The sequence below is a fragment of the Marmota flaviventris genome, chromosome 4 (assembly GCF_047511675.1).
Source record: "Marmota flaviventris isolate mMarFla1 chromosome 4, mMarFla1.hap1, whole genome shotgun sequence".
Taxonomy (NCBI): Eukaryota; Metazoa; Chordata; class Mammalia; order Rodentia; family Sciuridae; genus Marmota; species Marmota flaviventris.
Window position 1 is genome coordinate 134567493 of NC_092501.1, and position 22106 is coordinate 134589598.

Genomic DNA, 22106 nt, shown 5'->3' on the forward strand with positions numbered 1-22106 from the left:
TCTCTAAGGTCATGATTTTTTCCCTGCTCCTTATGTCTAGTACCTATATTCCAAATTTTTCATGGGCTGTCACCCCTTGTGATGCCATTACCTTTATTCAAATCCAAGAGTTCATCATTGCCGCCTCTTACCTGCACACATTTTCCCTCACTCCTTGCTATAGATTGGATCAGGAATGTCCCCCCAAAGTCCTATGTGTTGAAGCCTTGTTCACTAGTCCCAGGTGCTCCTGGGAGGTGTGGGACATTTAAGAGGTGGGATCTAGTGGGAGATCCTAAGTCAGTAAGTAGTGAAACTCTGGTCTCTTCTTCTTTCTTTCACTTCCTGGCCATGAGGGTCTCCATCATCATATGCTGTCACCATGATATGGCACTGCAGGCTCAAGCAAGGAGGTCAATTGATCATGGACTAAAGTCCCCAAAACTGTGAGCCAAAATAAACCTTTCCTCTTTTTAAGTTGATTATTTCTGGTATTTGTTATGGGAAGCCAGCAAACTCCTTCTGTAATATTACCTGGTGAAATTCCATTTCTAGTTTAATCCAATCTCTTCCTACTGTGTCCAGTTTTGGCTGCCCAGGAAGCCAAAGCAAGAAGAAGGAAAGCATATAGTCGTCTGAACTAGTTTCACTCTACAAAGCATGATCACTAACTTCAACTGGGCCGGATATAGTGCCCACAAATCCCACTGCATTTCCTAGGAATGTATAATACTACCACTTACCTGCAGGATTTTTCATTTTTTTCTGTCTTTTCTCAAACACAAAACAAGTCCACAACTTTTCTCCCCTCCTCTTTCTCATGCAGTGTTCCTTGTCTTCTATTCCACTAAGAAAACAGAGTCAGGACAGAACATCCACATGCTTCCACCACTGTAGCCACAGCCTACCTAACTATGTGTCTCGGTAGCCCGAGATTTCTCACTCTCCAGACTTTTCTCCACTTCAGTGTCTATTTTCTCAATACCCTTTGCAGGTCCTTCCTCGTCTTCTCAAACTCTAAATTTTGAAATGTCAGGGAGTTCAAATTTCTAACTACTATTTTCTATCTATACTCACTTCTCACTTGCTAAATGACATTCAGGCTTATGGCTTTAAATACTATTTGTATGCTGATGACTGTCAAATATAGAGCTCCAGATTTCTAATTCGGTGTCAAATTTAACATACAAAAACCAAATCCCCATCTTTATTGGGTCACACAATCTCTTTTCTGAAAGTGTTCGCAGGAAGTTTCAACTCCATCTGTCCAGTCCAGGATGTTACATTATTCTTGATTTTCTTTGTGATGTTACATTTCACTTACCATATTCAATCCATTAGCCAATTACTTCTGACTTTCCCTTCATGATATATCCAGTATTGGACCCTTTATCCTATTCTCCACTGCAGTTTCTCTCAATCACCTGGAACTCTTGCATTGATTATGGCAATACTCCTTGTCAGTTTGTCCTGCTTCCCACACCTGTTTCCTTTAGTCCATTCCTGATATAATAGTGTAATTCATCTGCTGACAATGTTCCCCTGCATTTATATGCCACAAGGAGTAAGAGTCCTCATAATGGATTGAATTGCATCTGCTGCCCCTCACCTGCTACTTTTTTTTAATTTTTAATCTCATCTACCATTCACACCTTGTGTTCCTATCACATTGGCCAAAACCATAGGCATGCTCATCCTTCAGGATCAATGTACCTGCTATACCTACTTGGAGAAATGCTTAGCCCTTAGATATTAGCTTAGCTTAATTCCTCAGATTCTTCAACTTTCTATTTAAATTTCCCTATATTGGTAAGACATCCTGTCAAACTGAGGATTGCAAAACATCCTGTCAAGCAATCTTTTCCTTATCTCTGCTACTCTGTTTATTCTGACTTCTCTGTAATTTCCTTTATGACCTTGAGTGTTTGACATTCACTCAGTCATTCATTTATTCATTCATTGTTCCCTCATTTCATGTTTTTTTTTCTCTTTCTTCTCCTTCTAGAATTTAAGTGGAATGAAGGCAAGGCTTTTGTTCATTGTGTACATTGCTGTATTCCCAAAATTTTAAAGAATGACTGGCATACAATAGGTTCTGCAAGATTATTAGATGACAGCAAGAATAAAAATTAGCACAGACTATAATAAGCACAAGGAGAACACCTAGTGTTGTGCAGAGAATAGAGACTTGAAGAATGAAGACTCTGGGCTAAAGTTTAATCCTTGCAAAGAAACAGTATTAAAGGATGAATAGGAGAAGTAACCCCAGTGTGACTAAGACACACCTACTAGAGAAAATAATAGTGATGGTTGTGGTGATGGTTATAATAATCATAGTAGATTATATCTTGCCAACTATTGGGTATAGAAGAATCCTCAGAAATAAAAATTTATAGTCATCTCCATTTTATAGGTGAGAAAATTGAAGTTTAGTTTGCTGGCAGAGAGGACCTAGAAAACATTCCCAAAGCTACAAGTAATTAGTGGGATAAATAATGTTTGCACGTACACACTACCATCCAGATAAAATGCCAGTTAGTTTCAAAAATAAGACAGTAATAAACATATTCAAATGAAATGAGAACTAAATCACTGGCCAGAAAACTGGAAAATTCAAATTTATTTAAAATTGCATTTTAACTTGACCTATTAGCCATATTTTAAACAAACATTTCACTTAGGTGTCATTTAATACATTCTCCTTCCGTGTAATTATATATATATATATATATATATATATATATATATATATATATATATATATATATATACACACACATACACACACACACATACATACATGCACACACATACACACACACATATATATTTTTTTTAAATTAATTAAGTTTGTAAACCAGACAATCTGGTTTTGCAGGTGACAATCCTCCTATTACTTTAGCAGTCAACCTAGTTGAAGTCAGCAGGGATTTAAAGATGATGCATTTGGTGTCTCCTTAGGAGATGAAATTTATTTCTGCAGTTCTCTAATACAAGGTGCAACTAATATTTAATAGTTATTATTCAGGATGTATCTATAGCTGTTCACAATAAAGAAGCACATGGCATTTCAGAAGATACACAGCTTATATTTTCAGTAACAAAAAGCACACATTCCAAATCTTGACATCTACTCTTACGAAACTGGCCTGTCAGGAAATTATTGTTCTACCTTTCAGATGAATCAAACACTATAATTGGGACTGTGTTTATGTGAGGAGTAACAAATGAATCTGGCAAAACTGAACAAGACAGTTTCTGCTCTTTTTCCAAACAATCCTAGGATTGTCACGTAACACTAGCATCTCCCTGTTATTAAGTGATTTATATAGAGTACAACATGCTTTCACATTTAATCTTTACCACAACCCCGTGGGAATTAACTTGGAGAAGTCTTTGATATGTGCTTCATCAATTCTTTCTCCATAATGAAAAAAGTCTATATTTGAAAACAGGAAAATGGAAATGCAAAGACATTAATTGGCTTTGTCATTTTCACAGAGCTAACTACCATGGGGGCGGGCTGTACTGCAGAGCCTCTTACTCTTGTTACCTGAGCTGTTCTCAGATTGTCACAGCTGCTTTGCCTTAAGACAGATAGTCTTTTGAAGAATGTAGAATCTGGAGTTAGGCTGCATGGGTTTCTGTGTACCACAGACGAGTATTTAACTTCTCTACGATGTGTCATTCTCACTCATATGAAGAATATAATTCTTACCTCCAAAAATCATTTTGAGGATTGACTAAACTGAGGCACAAGGTCCTAGCACAGGGCAAACCACATGATGTGTTTACATGTCAGCTATTGATTCCATTGTCATCATCAATCTCCCGGCCTGTTTGCATGTATAGCATCAATGAAGTTAAAATAGTTTCTTCTCTATCCTCGTTCATTTGATTCAAGTATGCATCGTATTTCTGAACTAAGTCTGACTCCTATGTTGTTCTGGAGTTATGTTTATTGCATGCTTCATGTACTTTTTCAAATAAATAAATGTATTTCTATACTGGGATTTTTAATTCAAAGTAGACTTTGAATAGACGTATAATAAAAAGATATAGCCAATGCAATTTAAAATGAATATAAACTTCACAAAAATGGAAATTGGCCATCATTGTTGTCATTAGTACTTATACTAGATGCATTACTACCCAAAGTTGGCGTAAAATTAAAAGTATTTTATAACAAAAGCCTTAATGGAGAAACAGGAATCAAGAATTGTGCAGTATGTTCTTGCTGTCCTTATTATTCTCACAAACTTATTTTCTGAAAATAGGTATGCTCTCTTCTGTGGAACTTTTTTCCCACTACCTCCATGGATGACAAAACAGGCAGCTTAACGGTTCAACTCTGCCAAAAGGCATCATAGGAAATGTAATATCTGAATAGTATCATTGGGTAAGTGGGAAGGAAAAGGCACAATGCAACAAGAGAATTGTGAGTGGTGAGTTTGATGCTGAAATGATCAGGCTTTCGGATGTACACTGGGATGTGGTGCCAAGTACATTTGAATATACAGGTTCAACCTGCATACAGAGGTATTTGTTCACCAAAAAAAAAAGTAGTTAAGGTCTAATGAGAGAATATCAAGGACAGTGTCTGATGTTAAATAGATTATCAACCAGTGTTTAATGAACCTAAAAAAAGAAGCCTTTATGTAAATAATTATGCTACAACTCTCCAGCATGACAAAATGAGACCTGAGAGCATCCTTTCATAATGATACACACAACATTCTTTTTACTTCAAATATTTCATGCAAACATAATAGTTTATACAGGGATATGTTCAACTGTTTCACTTTTTAAAAACAAGTAGGTAATGTCCAATTTCTATCATTACAAACAATGGTGGTATATACAGTTCTCTTTTAATATCTATTGTTCCAAGATGCACTTGTATACCAAAATCCATACATGCTCAAGTCCCTTATGTAAAGGGTATAGCATTTGAAGATTAACTACACATGTCCTTCCATTTAATTTATCTTTAGATTACTTATAATACTTAATGCAAATAAATGTTATGTAAATAATCACACTGAATTCTTTAGTGAATAATGATAAGAAAAAAAGACCTGAACATATTCAACAGAGGCATTTTTTTAAAATATATTTTTAGTTGTAAATGGACCTTTATTTTACTTATGTATATGTGGTGCTGAGAACTGAACCCAGTGCCTCACACATGCTAGGCAAGCGCTCTACCACTGAGCTACAACCCCAGCCCCACTGAGACATTTTTTTTTTTCCAAATGGTTTCTATATGTGGTTGATTGAATCTGTGGAAGTAGAATTTGGGGATGAGGGCTAGCTGTGTAAGAAACTATTCTCTCTGTGTCTTATATAGAAAGTGTTCCCAGAAGTGAGAATGTGGATCTCAGGATTCATATAAGTACCAGATACTCTCCACAAGGCTGTAACATTCTACATTTCTCTAACTTTTAGTGAATGAAAGTACCTATCTCCATAGCTCTTCAAATTTGGCAATTTGATGGCAAACAATTGAATTTTTGTGCTTTAATTTTCCTTTTCTTCACTGTGAATGAAAAAAGGATCATTGGTTTTGTGCTTCTGACCCTTGGCTGTTCTTCTGTGAAATACCTGTTTATAATTGTCTAGTTATCCATTGGGTTGCTTCTAGTTTTCTATTAGATTGATAAGTTCTCTTTGTGCAGTAGAATTATTAAGTATATTTTACAGGTTGCAAATATTTTACTTTCTTTGTTAGTTTATGTGGTATCTTTGGCCATTTTTCTCAAGAAGGGTATGACATACAGAGTTTTCCATTCTGTTTCAAATCTAGCTTTAAGAGTTTCCCCCAACCCTGGCCTATACAACTACGCTTTTCTAAAATGGTATTGCTTTTTGTTTTTTAACATTTAAATAATTACTCCATCTCAAATGTACTATCATGAAGTGAGAGAGACCTAATTTTGTTTGTGTGGAAAATTGTCTCAGTGCCATTTAACAAATCAGCTACATTTCCAATTGAATAGCTATTCCACTTTTTCACAGATAATCAAAAGAAGAATTATTATTCTGATCAAAATTCTATTCAGGGGATTCATATTTCTTGCTGTTTTTGGATCTTACAATTTTCATAATTTTTAACCATTTTTGGATATAGTGTTCCATATTAATATATAAATTAATTTTGTTCTCAATAAAAATGAATACAATATTTCAATTAAATGATATTAAATTAACATATCTTTTAAGAAAATTGACATAATTATGATATTTAATCTTCTTTTCCAGAAACATAACATGTTCCTCATTTCTGGATTTTATTTTATGCCCAGGATAGGGCTTTAGTTTTTCTTCTAGTAGGTTTTATTTTTTCTATCATTACAAAAATGATGGTATATACAGTTTCTCTTTTAATATCCATATTTATTCATAACTATTGTAAACTGTCATTGTTAATAATAACCACTTTTTTTAAACTGTACATGCAATTATTTTCACTTACAACTTGCTAACGAAGAGAAAGATATGGATTTTTTGTATACATGTTTTATTATACCTTAATAATACTTCTAACTTAGACTCTCTCTTCTTGGCTTTTCAAAGGTTTTAACTATGTAATCTGTTAAACAGAAACAGATTTGTCTTAATTCATTTTTAATGTTTTTATTAATGCATTTTAGTTATACATAATACTGTGTTTCATTTTGACATAATCATACATGCATGTATTATAATTTGCTCCACTTCTTCCTATTTTCATCCCCTCCTTCCTCCCTGGTTTCCCCTCCTCTACTTTTCTGATCTTCTATTCATTTATACTTTTCTTTTCATTGGTGCTTTATAGATGAAGGTGAAATTCACTGTGACATATTAATATATGTAGTTGCATAATTTGGTCAATTCCATTCCACAATCCCGAGGTTTTCCAATCACTCCTCAATCCTCTTACAATCTACCTTCTATTTCTATGGTATCATCCATTCCCCCTTTTCTCCTTATTTTGTTCTGACTTCTACTTCTGAGAGGGCATTCAATGCTTGACTTTCTGAGTCTTATTTATTTCATTTCACATGATGTTCCCCAGTTAAATACATTTATCAGCAAATGACATAATTTCATTCTTCTTTATGGCTGAGTAAAACTCCATTGTGTATATATGCCATATTTTCTTTATCCATCAACCATCTGTTGATGGCCTCTGGAATTGGTTCCATAACTTGGCTATAACTTGTTCCATAACTTGTGAATTGCACTGCTATCAAAATTGATGTGCTATATCACCATGGTATGCTAATTTTACTTCTTTAGGTTAAATACCAAGGAGTTCGATAGCTGGGTCATATAGTGGTTCCATTCCTAGTCTTTAATCTCATACTGCTTTACAAAGTGGTTGTACCCAAATGTATGTAGCTTTTCCTCAACATCCCTGCCAGAATTTATTACTTGTATTCTTGATGATTGACATTCTAACTAGAATGAGATGAAATCTCAATCTAGTTTTGATTTGCATTTCCCTGATTGTTAGAGATGATGAAATGTTTTTCATACATTTATTGGCCATTTGTATTTCTTCTTTTGAGAAGAGTCTGATTAGTTCTTTTGCCCATTTATTGATTGGGTTGTTTGTTTTTTTAGTGTTAAATGTTTTGAGATATTTATGTATTCTGTATATTAATCAATTGTCAGGGAGAAACTACAAAAAATCTTCTATTCTGTAGGTTTTATTTTTGTTCTCTTGTTTCCTTTGCTATTCAGAAGTTTTTAATTTGGTACCATCCCACTTATTGATTTTCGTTTTTCATTTTGATTTCTTGGTTTTGTTAAGAAAGTCACTTCCTGCACCAAAATATTGGAGTGTTGAGCCTCTTCTAGCAGTTGCAGAATTTCTGGTCTCATTTTTTTATGCTTCATTTTGTTTTGACACATGATAATTGTACATATAAAGAGGGTAAAGTGTGATTTTTCTGTTCATGTATGTATTGTTTATGATCAAATCAGCAAAGTTAGCATATCTACCACCTCAAACATTTAACATTTCTTTCCATTGAGAACATTCAAAAGCATCTATTTATGTTTTATAATATACACTATGATGTTACTAGCTGTCCTCACACTACTGTGCAATAGAACACCAAAAGCTATTCTTCCTAACCAACTTTGCACCTACTGACCAGTCACACCCATCTCCCATCTCTCTCCTACCTCCACTTTCCCTAATCTCTGATAAACACTATTCTACTTATTACTTCTATGACATCAGCCTTTTAGATTGTATGTGTGAGATTATAAGGCATTTGTCTTTCTTTGCTTGAATTATTTCACTTAACATTATGTCTTCCAAGTTAATCCATGTTGCTGCAAAGAACAGATTTTTTTTTGGGGGGGGGGGGGCGGGGAGTGTTAGGGATTGAACCCAGGGCCTAGTGCAAGCAAGGCAAGAAGCCTACCAACTGAGCTATATCCCCAGCCCAAGAACAGGATTTCATCCTTTTTTTTCTAGCTGAAGTTTTCTTAAAATTTCTAATATTAATGGGAAATGTTTTCACTCTTTATTATGAGTTTTGCTATTAGTTTTTAGTAAATAATCCTTATAATATTTAGGAAAAGTGGTGAATTTCTTAAATACCTTTTCATGTACAATGTTATCACATTTCAAAATATATGTTGTAATGAATTATAGTTAAGAATATCATAAAAATTAAAAAGTGCATTTCTGAAGTAAACGCTAAAAGTGTGTTCACTCTCAATGCTGTGGTTTATTCTTTTCAGATTTCAAAATGTTAGCAAGTAATGGTCCTCATTCTAGAGAATTTTATAATAAACGTCATTTTGTTTTCGATCCTTTTTATTTAGAAGAAAATTTCTTTATTAGTATCCAGATTCTAGTTACTTACTGACTCATCAAGAATCAAAAAGTAAAGGAGAAAACTGATATAATTATAAAAATATAGAAATTATAAACCAATGATATCTATTATTACACTAGTGTAAATATGCCTATTGTCTCAAATTGAAAGAAAGGCTATACATCCACTGAAAATTTTTCTTGTACATAAGAGATTCAGTAAAATTGAAAAATATTTTGTTTCCTTATTCTCCAACCTTGCACCCTACCCACAAATTCCTAGATTTAAGTGAAATCGTTGAAAACTGAATTCCAAAATATTGTAAGATATTATTTTTCAACATGCTTTTCTGCTTCCAGTATCCTTACTTATCATCTATCTTCCTAGACCCCAGGCAAAATATAAATGAACGTTCCAGATATCTCTGGACATTGCAAGATTTATTGCTTGATATTATTTCTCCTTTTTTCTCCACCTATCTAGAAGTGTTCACATACATTTGGTTATAATACCTTCTGGGATATTTGCTTCTATAGAATATGTAGGGATATACCTTCTGAATTATACCCATTCTGAATTCTAGCACAGCCAGCAGTGTCTTGTAAAACATCTTAATAGGAGGATGATAAGTTGGCTGGATGTGGAATTCTTGAGTCCCACTCTTTTGCTGACAGTTATCTGTAGATGCAATCACATGATCTTGCAGAATTTTTTATTTGTTCTTTTTAGATATACATGACACTGGAGTGTATTTTGACATACTATATATACATGAAGTATAACTTCCCATTTTTGTAGTTGTACATGATGTGGAGTTTCAATGGTCATGTATTCATATATGAACATAGGAAAGTTATGGAGACAGATACAATGTTTGATGTCAGTTCCATTTCTGTTTTTACTCATTCTGTATCTCTGATGACTTAAGTATATTGTTTTTACTTTTGTATCTTGAAAGTTTGGGATTTCACCAGGATGTGTCTAATTGTATGTCATTGATTTCATTATTTTAATCAAAAACCTGGTGAAATCTCTACAGACCCATTATTGCTTTAGAATTGAAATTTCTTTTTTATGCCTAAATATTTCCTTTTGTCCATTTGCTCTTCATTTCTCCTTTAAATTATTTTATTTACATGATAAGCCTTCTGGATCTTTGCCTGAATGAAGTAAACCTGTTTAGGGGGTGTCCCTTGATATACTAGAATATTTGTAATCATAGAATATTCTCTTTCAGCAAAGAGAAACACATTATTTTTAAAAATTCAAATATAAAGCTTTCTTTTCTTTCTAGAGGATCTTTGTAATTTTCTACTCACTGCTCTTAAAAATTAGCTATCTTGAGCTGAGGCTGTGGTTCAGCGGTAGAGCACTTGCCTCGCATCTGTGAGGCACTGGGTTCCATCCTCAGCACTACATAAAAATAAATCAACAAAATAAAGGCATTATGTCTATCTACAACTAAAAAAAATATTTTTAAAAAATCAGCTGTCTGGGTTAGTGCTTTCTAGTTAAAAACCCCACTTGAGTCTTCTAATTGCAATTTAATAAGACTTGAAGAGCTTTTTAGAGATGTGAGACGTAAATACCAAACATATCTATGAAATAGGATGAGAAGTAGTACATATCTATTTTTACTAACTTCTAAATAAAATATATAATTAATTTCCATTACAAATATAGGCCCAAAGCTTCACTTTAATGACAGTGCATATACCTTGGTCAGTAGTAGAAATCATAAGTATTTTCTTATCACTGATATATTTATTATATGTTAGTTATACTTCAAAATTAGTCTAATTTCCTTCCACTAAGGTTTTATTGAACAAATTAATAGATAAGTATATTTGTTACTACATCATGTGTGTTTTTTAAATACACTATAATATATGCATTTTGCTTAGAAATAGTATTCTTTCTGAATTAGGGTCCAAGAGCTGCCTCAGATTTCCAAAGGAGTGCACAACACACAAATATTTAAGAACCCTGGAATGAGAGCAATATGTATGGAACGGTGGCCAATTCCTTTGAAACTGCTTTTTATAATTATTTTCTGGATCAAGGTTTCACCAAGTGTCAGATCAAACTCTGAGCAAATTTAAGGTTGCAACTAGTAAGAAATAGCAGAAAACACAAGAATCTTTGCTGTTTCCGACCAATTGTGAGCATACTGGTAAACCCTTAACCCTGCTAATATCAGGGAGTTTCTTTTCTTCATAAGTAAAAATTTGCAAGCTGTTTTGTCTTTTTTTTTAAATATTTATTTTTTTAGTTGTAGTTGAACACAATACCTTCATTTTATTTAATTATTTTTATGTGGCGCTGAGGATTGAAACCAGAGCCTCACATGTGCTAGGCGAGTGCTCTACTGCTAAGCCACAAGCCCAGCCCCTGTTTTGCCTTTGAAACAGATATTTAGTCCTAAAATAATACAGTTGTTTGTTTAAATAATATTGTAACCTAATTTATTCATCTGTCCATTCTTTTATTTATTCATTAATTTACTGATTTATTCATTCATATAGTAGACACTCATTATTTTGTGCAAGGAGTTCATGTTTCAATGTCTGTATTTGTGTGTGTATGAATTTCTAATATTCTAAATAACTGCTGTTAAATGAATTTAAAATACAATTTTCAGTTGAAACTGTCTTATGTTGGTTTGAATTAGGCAAACATCTGCATCTATGAGAGATAAATTTAATATTTATAATTCTGAGGTTTTACAACTATGCTCTTGATACATCAGATTAAAAAAAATTAAAGCTAAAAACAAAATGAAACTCAGAATTCAACAAAATTTTACTGAGTACTTGAAAAACTGCATGTTTAACATAGTTTCCATTATTGTGCTATCAGCTGGAATATAAAAAAGGTATTTGACTCATAAAACTTTCATGTTAGAAGGGATATTATTTTGCATATAATAAAGATTTTAAGAGTCTTTCACATGTAATACAGCTAATGATGAAAAGAGCCAGGTTAGAATATGGATTATTTTTCTTAACACCTTAAATACACCATATGATATTATGGAAATAAATTTATTTTTATCAATACAACATATTTTGATAAATACTGAATTTAAGAAAATGAATACCTTCAAATTGGATAAATGTCACTTTGAGACAAATTTTGCTTCTAAAATTTTATTCTTCAGTTTGAATAGTTCAAACATGTATATTGTAACCAAAAAAACTACTATATTTTTGTTCATGAGTTAATATATTCCTCATGTATGTCAATAATTTTAATACTATCTGACATTACAATGATTCAGGTAGTAATATAACTAATAATATGGCAAAGTTTAGAAATGTTAAACAAATGCTAATTCAATAAAAACAGAGGCAAGTATCGGATTTCAGGATTCTTTTTAAAATAAGATAACTGGATGGAATATGTAATTTAATAACTAGAATTTGTAAAAAATTGTTGAGATGTATTGTTTGTTTATTGGTAATGTATGTATTTTTATACATGTGTGTTTGCCTGGGTATAATTCTTCTATATCTATAGATTCTATTTTAGCTAAAATAAGTCAAGCATAATGTGATTTTCACCTGCAAAGCTATGCTCCTGATAATTGCATCTGTCCTTCATTAAGCCAAATGGAAAATTTGAAATTTTGAAAATTAAAAAAAAGATGTGTTTTTATTAAAACAATTTTTTGGTAATAATTACTGATCACCAACCATGACTTATGTATTTTAAATGTTATAAAAATTCTCTTAATGTGTAGCAATAGAGAAACAAAAGGAAAGAGAGTTTCATATTGAAGATGCTAAACAAAGCACAGGACAGGGAATGAGGGAGAGTAGACCCGATTGAAAATGAAGCATGAGAAAAGGGCAAAAAGCAGTTTTCCAGGTTTCCCAAATGATTTTGAGATTAAATACCTTATGCTTTAAGACATCTTTAAATTACTGAGTTTTTAGTATGTAGGAAAGTAGATAACCTTCTTATAAATGTCTCCACTGCAGTTGTCTCTGAGTCACTGTGTTTTGCTGTCAGCTCTATTCCTTCAATACTGCCCATTACCCTGGCTGAAGGTAGTTTAAGAGGGCAGTAAAACCTTCAGCAGAATGTCAGTAAAAAGTGCCAATGTCAGTAAACTGTATCACATAAATATATACAATTATCACCTGTTAATAAGACTTTTAAAAGCTTTAAGGATATGGGCTGGGCATGGTGGTACCCTCCTGTAATCCCAGAGGCTTGGAAACCTGAGGATCATTAAATTCAAGGTCTGCCTCAGGAATTTAGCAAGGCTGTAAGCAATTCAGGGAGACCTTGTCTCAAAATAAAAAATAGAAAATTTTGGAGAAGTGGTTCAGTAGTTCAGCACCCCTGGGTTCCATCCCCAGTACCAAAAGAAAAAAAAAAAAGATTTAAGGAGATGTAAATGCTGACTACCCTTTTTAGCCATTATTATATCATACATACCTATTGTATGAATGTAATGAATCATCACACTGTGAACCCCCCCTTTTTTATAGTGCTCAAGATTGAACTCAAAACCTCATGTCTACAGGGTTAATCAGAGGGCAATCACAGCTTTTTCTTTTCCATTGTTTTAATTCTTGTTCAAAATATAATAGTTACCAGGCTTCTTTTCCTGTTTATAACTATTCCAATATTTAATTTATCCTTCAAAATATGCTAGATAAAGTAACATTAAAAATTGTATTATTCATATGTTAATATTTATGCATTTTCCTGAATGTATATATTTAATAACAAATATAAAATTAATAATAACAAATATAAAATTAATAATTAAAGCAATGAATCAATATGTTTTCTAAATTAAAGAATGAATCAAAATTCAGTAATAAAAAGGAGAAAAGGCACATTTTATATGCAGAAGAATGGAAGGTACATTTTGTGTTGCTATAACAAAATACCTGAGGATGGATATGTGTAAAAAAAAAAAAAGATATATTTGGCTCACAGTTCTGGGTGAGAGAAGTTTAAAATTATGGTTCTAGCATCTACTCTGGAGTGCATCAGGCTGCATCAACTCATGGGGTAGAAGTGGAAGGGGAAATAGCCCCATTCAGAAAGGGCACATATGAGTGAGGCAGAGGGGACGTTGACTTGCTTTCTAACAACCCAATTTCATGATACCAGTTCAACCCTGCAAGGCATAGCTCACTCTCATGAGACCTAGTCTAGTTTCAAGAAAACTAACCTCGTCTTTTGAGAGAAACATTAATTTCACTCGAGAATGTTGTGCACTAGTGACCTAATCACCTTCCACTAAGCCCTAACTCCTACAGGTCCCACAACCTCTCAAGACAGCCTGATTAAGGCTCCAACACATGACCCTTTGAGGGACAAACCACAGGTAAAACATAGCAGTGAGGATTGCAGAAGGGGTGGCTTGGTAAGGACACTGAGTGCTTTTATACTATTATTACTGTCTTAATGGAATGGAGAGGAACCAAGCCTATCTTCTGGGACCTAGATAAACACTAATGTTTGCCTACTCATCTGCACCACAGTCCCAGCAGAGCCTCAGGTGGAGTAAAGATAAAGCTAACTGTTCCCAGTGTCCTGTCATCTCTGTCCTGCCGAGTTCTGGTTAATTAGTGCTAAAGACAACGTATAATGTTGAATTTAGACCACATTTCTAAAATAATTAAAATTATATAACATAAAAAATAATCACCTATGGGCCAATAAATTATATTTATGCTATGGACCTATAAAATAATGCCATTCAAAAATTATCTTCAAAATTGAAGTTCCATATGAAAGATACAATTCAAGGTAGTCACATCTTTCAAAAAAATTAAACTCACCATGATTTATGGAGTATTAAAACTCACAAACAAAATTCTTGAATATTCTCATATATTTAAACCATTATGTCGCTGTGTCTCTAATACTATGACACTGACACATTTCTGAAAAATGCATTTTTCAAGATGGTCATATCATGCTTATTTTCTCCATAAAATTTCCTGCAATATACTGCAAAGCTGAATTTCATGGTTAATAAATTTCAAATTGTTGACAGCATAAAAAAATACAAACCTAGAATGAAATTATACTGAATCTTGAATACTCCTTCTAATTATATCTGTCATTTAAATATGTGTCTATCATAGAAACTCACTGAAATTGTTTTGTTTTTCCTAAATGTCTACTACAAAAAATACATAATGTTTATTTAATTGAAAATTACCTGTAGTTTGATTTTGATTAATGTAATCTTTCTCTTTATAATGAATGCATAATTAAATTTCAATTCATATTATCTTTAAAATGAACGATAAATACTTAATAAGGCGTAAGTATGTACTGATCCCACACATAAATGCAAAATTCTATCTCAACAGGCATTCTCATTCCTCTACTAATAAACATTTTTAAAATAGTGGTTTTTACTATCATCACTGTCAATTAATTACATATATCTTAAAATAACTTTTAAAAGATTACTTCATCCCTTCAATCTTTATGTAGTGTTTCTTAGAAAACAAATGGATATTTTAAATAGTGAGGTGAATTAAAAACATATTTTTAATCACATGTAAAAATTTCCCCTCTACTTGAAGGTGGCGTAATAGAAGCTTCCTTATGAATGTCATTTTTCTGGGCATGGTTGTTGTTCTGTTAATCTCTCTGTGCTCTCCTTCACATTTCATATGTTTTAATGTGACACATGCCTTTGTTGTTTCTGCCGCACTGAATTTGTCTTTTTGTAGCCTTTATTTTCATAGAAGACTCTGTAACTGTGCCAGCAATAATAAATATTAAACCTACAATACTACAGCAAGAATACAGTGCGATATACACAGTTTTGCCTGTCAGACAGGTGGACCTGGGCTCAAATCACATGTCTTCACTTACTTACCAAGGAACACTATCTATAAAACATGAATAATGAAAGGTGAGGGTTAATGTACCCAAAAGATTCTTAGTAAACAATGGATGTTATTATATTCATCATCTCCATCCTTAGAATATAACCAAAGGGCAACCATACATAAACATTTTAGTGACCTGATTCAGTGAGAATTTATCTCCAGCTAGCTGGGCTAGTGACCTATGCTGGGTTCACAAAATCTGGCTACATCAATAACTGAGAAAACTGCGAAGAAAGCACATAAGCACATAGAAATACCTTTTCAAATTCCAGGACAGCTCTCAACCTTAGGGGTCCATTGGAAAGAGAGAGCTTGCATCTGGATTTTTTATTTTTATAGAAGGGGCACAAAGGGAGGTTTGATGGAATGTTCTTTAAAAATAAGGCAAAGGGTCAGGTTTCAGGGGGTTGAGTCTAGCTTCCTGATGTCTTATGGTCAGTAGATTGATTGACATTTTGGCAAGTCACACCCATCTCAGGTACTGTGTGGGATCAAAGGCAGAGCGAGAGGAAAGTGCCCACTTGTGTTGCACGCCCAAAGAGCATGCAACATCAGGCCAGTCCTCCCATATGCTCAAATGCTCATACCTCACACACAGCCCAGGGCTGGCCCACAACAAGAATTCACAATGATGACCAAATTCTTTGTTTGTTCATAACCAATGAAACAATAATGTTATCAATGGAGATTTCTCATCTGGAAATCATGCCCCAAAGAGAAAGATGTAAAGACACAGCCTGAGGCTAGTCTATTTATTTCTGCGCAGCCACCCTTAATCACCAGCAGAGGTGAAGACAGTAAAAAAAAAAAAATCAAATGAATGAAGAAAATTGAACTGAGAAATTACAAGAGGAGCATCTTGTTTTACACTATTTGTTTTTTTCCGGATATTTCTTGATTATTTAAGAAATTAACCTCTCCAGAAAAGCAAAGCAAAGCAAATAAGTTGGGAGTAAGAAAGTCTTCCATCAAGTAAAAAGTTTCCATAGACACCAACATTAAGCTTTCAAGAAAGGTCAGAATTCACATTATAGAAAGAATGAAAAAAATGATGTGCCCTTATATTTGAAAGTTATTTTTTCTTCTACTTCTTTCTTGTCTTTTTTTGGGGGGGAGGGAAAAAAAAGACATATCTCTCCTGCAAAAACTCAGCAGAAGATTTATGAGCCTTGTTCAACCTTGTTCCTGTATGCGGTTTGAAATTCACAAGCTTGAACAAATGAATAAATATTCAATATTTCTGTTTCCTTCTTTTTCCAGGTGCCTCCCATACTTCTTGATAAGCAGTTCTCTGAATTCACTCCGGACATTACACCCATCATTTTGGCAGCCCATACAAATAATTATGAGATAATAAAACTTTTGGTCCAGAAAGGTGTTTCAGTGCCCCGACCCCATGAGGTCCGTTGTAACTGTGTTGAATGTGTCTCCAGTTCAGACGTGGACAGCCTCCGTCACTCACGTTCCAGACTCAACATCTACAAGGCCTTGGCCAGCCCCTCTCTTATTGCACTGTCAAGCGAAGATCCTTTCCTCACAGCCTTTCAGTTAAGCTGGGAGCTTCAGGAACTGAGTAAGGTGGAAAATGAATTCAAGTCTGAGTATGAGGAGCTGTCAAGACAGTGCAAGCAATTTGCTAAGGACCTCTTGGATCAGACAAGAAGTTCCAGAGAACTGGAAATCATTCTTAATTACCGAGATGACAATAGTCTGATTGAAGAACAAAGTGGAAATGATCTTGCAAGACTAAAATTGGCCATTAAGTACCGTCAGAAAGAGGTGAGTGTTGCCACTCTATCAAAGTGCCATAGAGTCTATTCCCACTGAAGCAAACTGCTATTCATGATTTAGTTTTGAGTATTATATTATTTTTTTCTATTCACCTGTAAGTGGATGACATCTACTGTTTGCTGGACTAATAATTATCTTCACATTGAAGGGTGGTAATAAGTGGTTTGATAAACGGTAATGATTTGGGGCATCTGTGTTAAAATATACACACTTACTTGTAATAAAATGAGAAGCTAATGAATTTCAGAATCTCCAGATTGCGGGAGTTCTCGCTGGACCACTTATAATTTTACAGGGTCACATATACATCTCTTTGAGTTTTCTCACTTAATGGACTTAATATTCATAGTATTTCAAATATATGGATCTACTTGAAATTTTTTCCTCTCAGGTCCATGGGATCTGTAAGATGTGTAGATTGTGGGAAGACTCTAGAAAATTTTGAAATATTAATAAAATACATTATTAGAAGTTATTCAAGGAAAAGCCTTTAATCCAACATTAGATGAAACATCTGTCATTTCTTAGTTGATTGATTTGTCAGGAATAAGAAGTTAAAGACCTGTAGAAATATTACAAATTTTCTCATGAAATTTACATAAATTTGAAATATTTAACCAAGGAACCTCAAACCTGTTACATTTTCCACCCAGCATTATTGCTTTATGTTTCCACCACAATTTGTGTGTGAATTCTCAAAAACTATTTATTTTTATCTTCAAAAAATATTGAGTCTTTATTCATTCTTGAATGACAGTAATATCTGTTTCAAAACAATAGCCAGAAAAAAATACTGTGTAAGATGAAAAGAGAGAAAGAAAGGAAAGAGACTCCTGTTTAAAAATGTGCTCAATTGCTTTTGAACTTGGACTTGATTATTTAATGTAATTCCTGCCTGCTTTGTCTATTACTCCTCACTAAATACTTGAGGATCAGGAAAACTTAATTTGCTTCCTTGAGTTCTTCTTATAGTTCTTTGACTCTTTGAGCTAATCCAGCTGTGATGGGAGGCTGAAAACAGTTGAAATGAATATTCCCTGAACAATGAAGGCAGCAGATTCTTTTGTGTCCATTGCTTCTTGACTGGCAAATCAGAAATGTTAATTTGAGTCCCTGCCGACAGTCTTTTCTTAGACTCTTGTGTTTAGGACTCAAGGACTTAATATTCTAAAGGAACTGAATAACTTTAATACGGCATTGTAAGACAAACTGATGAAATGTCACGCGGTTAAAGATTTTGAAAGGACTAAATGTGAAAGTGAAAAGTCATTAACGGTTGATAGCTGAAGATACTATGTTGATGGGGCCCCAGAATTTATCCAAATCTTCTTCAAGATCTATTATTAACTATTAGGATGTTCTTCCTTTCGTTTTCATTGGAAAAGGGGGCTTAGGGATTAAAATGATTCTTTAAAAGTTCCCTTATTATATGTGTGTTCAGTGTTGACATTATCCTGCCCATATTAAGCAGAGTGAAATTCCCAGGATGTTCTATCCACAAAGTAATGAACCTAGCAGTGGTCAGCTATGCTTCCCTATTATTGTACCTCTGGTAGCACCACAGTGCTTGATTGAGTTCAGCTTTATTTATTTATTTTTTTTTGCATACACTCATGTTCATCCTCCCATCGTAGCTGACTTAACCTTGTCTTTGGAAACTGTGATTTTAGTGAAGGCCCAGGAAAAAATAGTCATAAACTCCAGTGCCATCTATGGCATTTAATCAATTTAAGCTGCCTTCCCCCCAAAAGATATCCCAGATAGAAGTTTTAATATGAATATCTTGAGTGTTCATTTCTACTTACATACCTACAAACCATTTTCATGCACTCTATTCATTTATTAATTTCTTCATTAACTCTTTTCAACATGTATTTCACAGAACACATTCTAGGCAGTGCATGGGGCACTTGATACTGCACTGTGACATGTTCCTGCTCGTATAGCGTTTATAGACTATTTGGAGAGACAAAGGCTGAATATATATTATTCTCTGTTTTGTTTCCAATCCATTAAAAATGTTCATTCCTATTTAACATTTTCTTCATTTGCTTAAATTCTTCCCTATACTTCATGAATATACGAATTAACTTGACTTCAAAGACTGTTGAACAAAAAGTCACAAATCGAATCCCTAGTTAGGTATGTCAAGAGCAAAGCAAAATAATGTATTTGATCATTTCTAAGAGTTCTTTTAAGATGTTTGTATCTTTTTTACTAATATGAAGCTGTGATTTTGGAGAGTGATAGAACCTAATAATACAACAAGATAAAAGACAGCTAACAACATATAACATGTAACAAGAAAATAAACATTATTAATATCTTTTAAAAGAATCATTTTATAAACACATTATACTTATATTTTCATCTTTCATCTTTTGAGGGTTCAATGAAGAATTTTTTTAAAAACAAAATTATTATAATTTTGTTGTGTTCTTCATTCAATATCAAAGCACATACTACCCTTGAGCTGACAGTTTTCCCAAAGCAAAGTAACACTGTCTGGTGGATAGCCTTATAAAAAGATCAGGAATCCGATTCTACTTTCATATATATTCTTTGATATCATAAGTTCTATTTTACAAAAAAATTTTCTAAATTATTCAAAAAGTATTGATTTTAAACCATTTGATGTAAGATTTTTTTTTTTTTAGTGAGATAATGTGTCTTAAATAAAATTTAAGCCTAGATGTCTTGTCTTATACCTTTTTACTGCAAGTTTTCCTCGGTTTGGTCTAAACAAGCTTGAGGTCTGCCTTTGGTCCATGCTCTCTCTGGAGTGCCTCCTCACTAACCTCCACATTGGCCAAGTCCTGCTCAGTCTTTAAAGCTCTTCTCACATCCCACCTCACCCAGGGAACATTCGGTGAAGCAAATCCTACCACACACTCCCTGAGATAAAGTCCTACTTGCCCACACTGCACTTCTTTTTTTTAATTTGTTCTTTTTAGTTATACATGTCAGTAGATTATAATTTGACATATTTATTATACAAACATGGAGTACATCTTATTCTATTTAGGATCCCAGTCTTGTGGTTGTACATGATATAGAGATTCACTGTAGTGGATTCATATATGTACACAGGAAAGTTGTGTCAGAATCATTCCACTGTCTTTCCTACCTCTTAGCCCTGCTTCCTGCTTCCTTCCTTCCATTCCCCTTTGTCCAATCTACCGAACTTTTCTTCTCCACCCGCCCTTGTTGTGTGTTAGCATCCCCATATCAGAGCAAACATTTAACCTTTGGGTTGTTTTTTGTTGTTGTTGTTTATTTTACTTAGCATGATAAGTCCCTAGATCCATCCATTTTCAATTGTCATAAAATAATTCTTTCTTATGGCTAAGTAATATTTCAGTAATATTACATATATGTACAACATTTTATCTATACATTCATCTGTTGAAGGGCACCTAGGTTGGTTCCAAAGCTTAGATATTGTGAATTGAGCTGTTATTAACATTGATATGGTTGCATCACTGTAGAATGCTGATTTTTAAGTCCTTTGGGCATATACAGAGGAATGGGATAACTATGTCAAATGGTAGCTCCATTCCAAGTTTTCTGAGGAATTTCCATGCCATTGGTTGCACCAATTTGCAGTCCCACCAGCAATGTATGAGTGTACCCTTTTCCCCAAATCCTTGCCAATGTATTCTTGACTGCTGCCATTCTGACTGGAGTGAGATAAATACTCAGTGTAGTTTTAATTTGTCTTTCTATAATTGCTTGATGTGTTGAACACTTTTTCATATATTTGTTGACCATTCATATTTCTTCTTCTGTAAAGTGTCTGTTCAGTTCCTTTGCCCATTTATTAGCTGGTTTAGTTGTTTTGTATCTCCTCCTCTAGGCTGTGTCAGGAACACTCCTGTTCACCAGTCACTCTACAGCACCTGTCAGGTAGAAGGTGCTCAATAATGAATACACCCAAATGAAATTGCAAAATCTCTCAGTTCTGGAAAGTTCCCTGAGTATTTTCTTTTTAATCTCATTAAGTTTTAATATTTATATTAACCTCTTATTAGTAGTCTTTCTATGAACTGAAATGTTAAAACAAGTTATGTTGTCAGGATTTGATTGCAAAATTTGGTCTAGAATTTTTCTAATACCATCCACAAATGAAGATTTGCACTATTTTTACATCATAAATATTTTTGCATTTTAATTTTGTGTAATTTTTGTAAGCAGCAGGTATAGAATGAAGAATCTGCCTATTTTTATTAGTGCTTAGAATAATGATGTCAGAGTTACACTGATCATATTTTGGTAAAACAAACATTCTTATAGCAATTCAAATCAGTATTTTGGGGGGACTGAGTTAACTTCAACTTGGTTTGTTATACTTAAACTACCAAATGAATCTATGCTACATGAACTGTATGTTTTTGTTTTGTTTTTGTGAGGAATCTGAGTTATACAGTATTAAATAATATTCAGTGTTACTTCATTAAATATTGGGGCCAGAATGTAAATATACCAATTAAATATAAACACTTTTAGTCATTTAAAATTGTGTGTGTGTGTGTATGTGCGTGCATATGTGTGTGTGAAGCAATAATCCTTTTAGTCTCACTCTTAAATGGACAGGGAAAGTCTCTTGACCAGGATTGGAAGCCAACAACACCTACATCTT

At 33.5% G+C, this 22106-nt stretch overlaps 1 protein-coding gene across 6 annotated transcripts in view; it reads left to right on the forward strand.

Annotated features, from left to right (window-relative positions):
* The window catches only part of Trpc4 (transient receptor potential cation channel subfamily C member 4), a 138410-nt gene that overhangs the window by 19826 nt on the left and 96478 nt on the right, over window positions 1–22106 (forward strand). For 5 of the 6 annotated variants that reach the window (XM_071610785.1, XM_027928796.3, XM_027928798.3 and 2 more), the window contains exon 2: window positions 16937–17455. The exons of the other annotated variant lie outside the window; for it this stretch is intronic. In XM_071610785.1, coding sequence (XP_071466886.1) covers window positions 16937–17455 — 519 coding nt within the window. The remainder of the gene's footprint in view (window positions 1–16936; window positions 17456–22106) is intronic. 6 annotated transcript variants of the gene reach the window in all.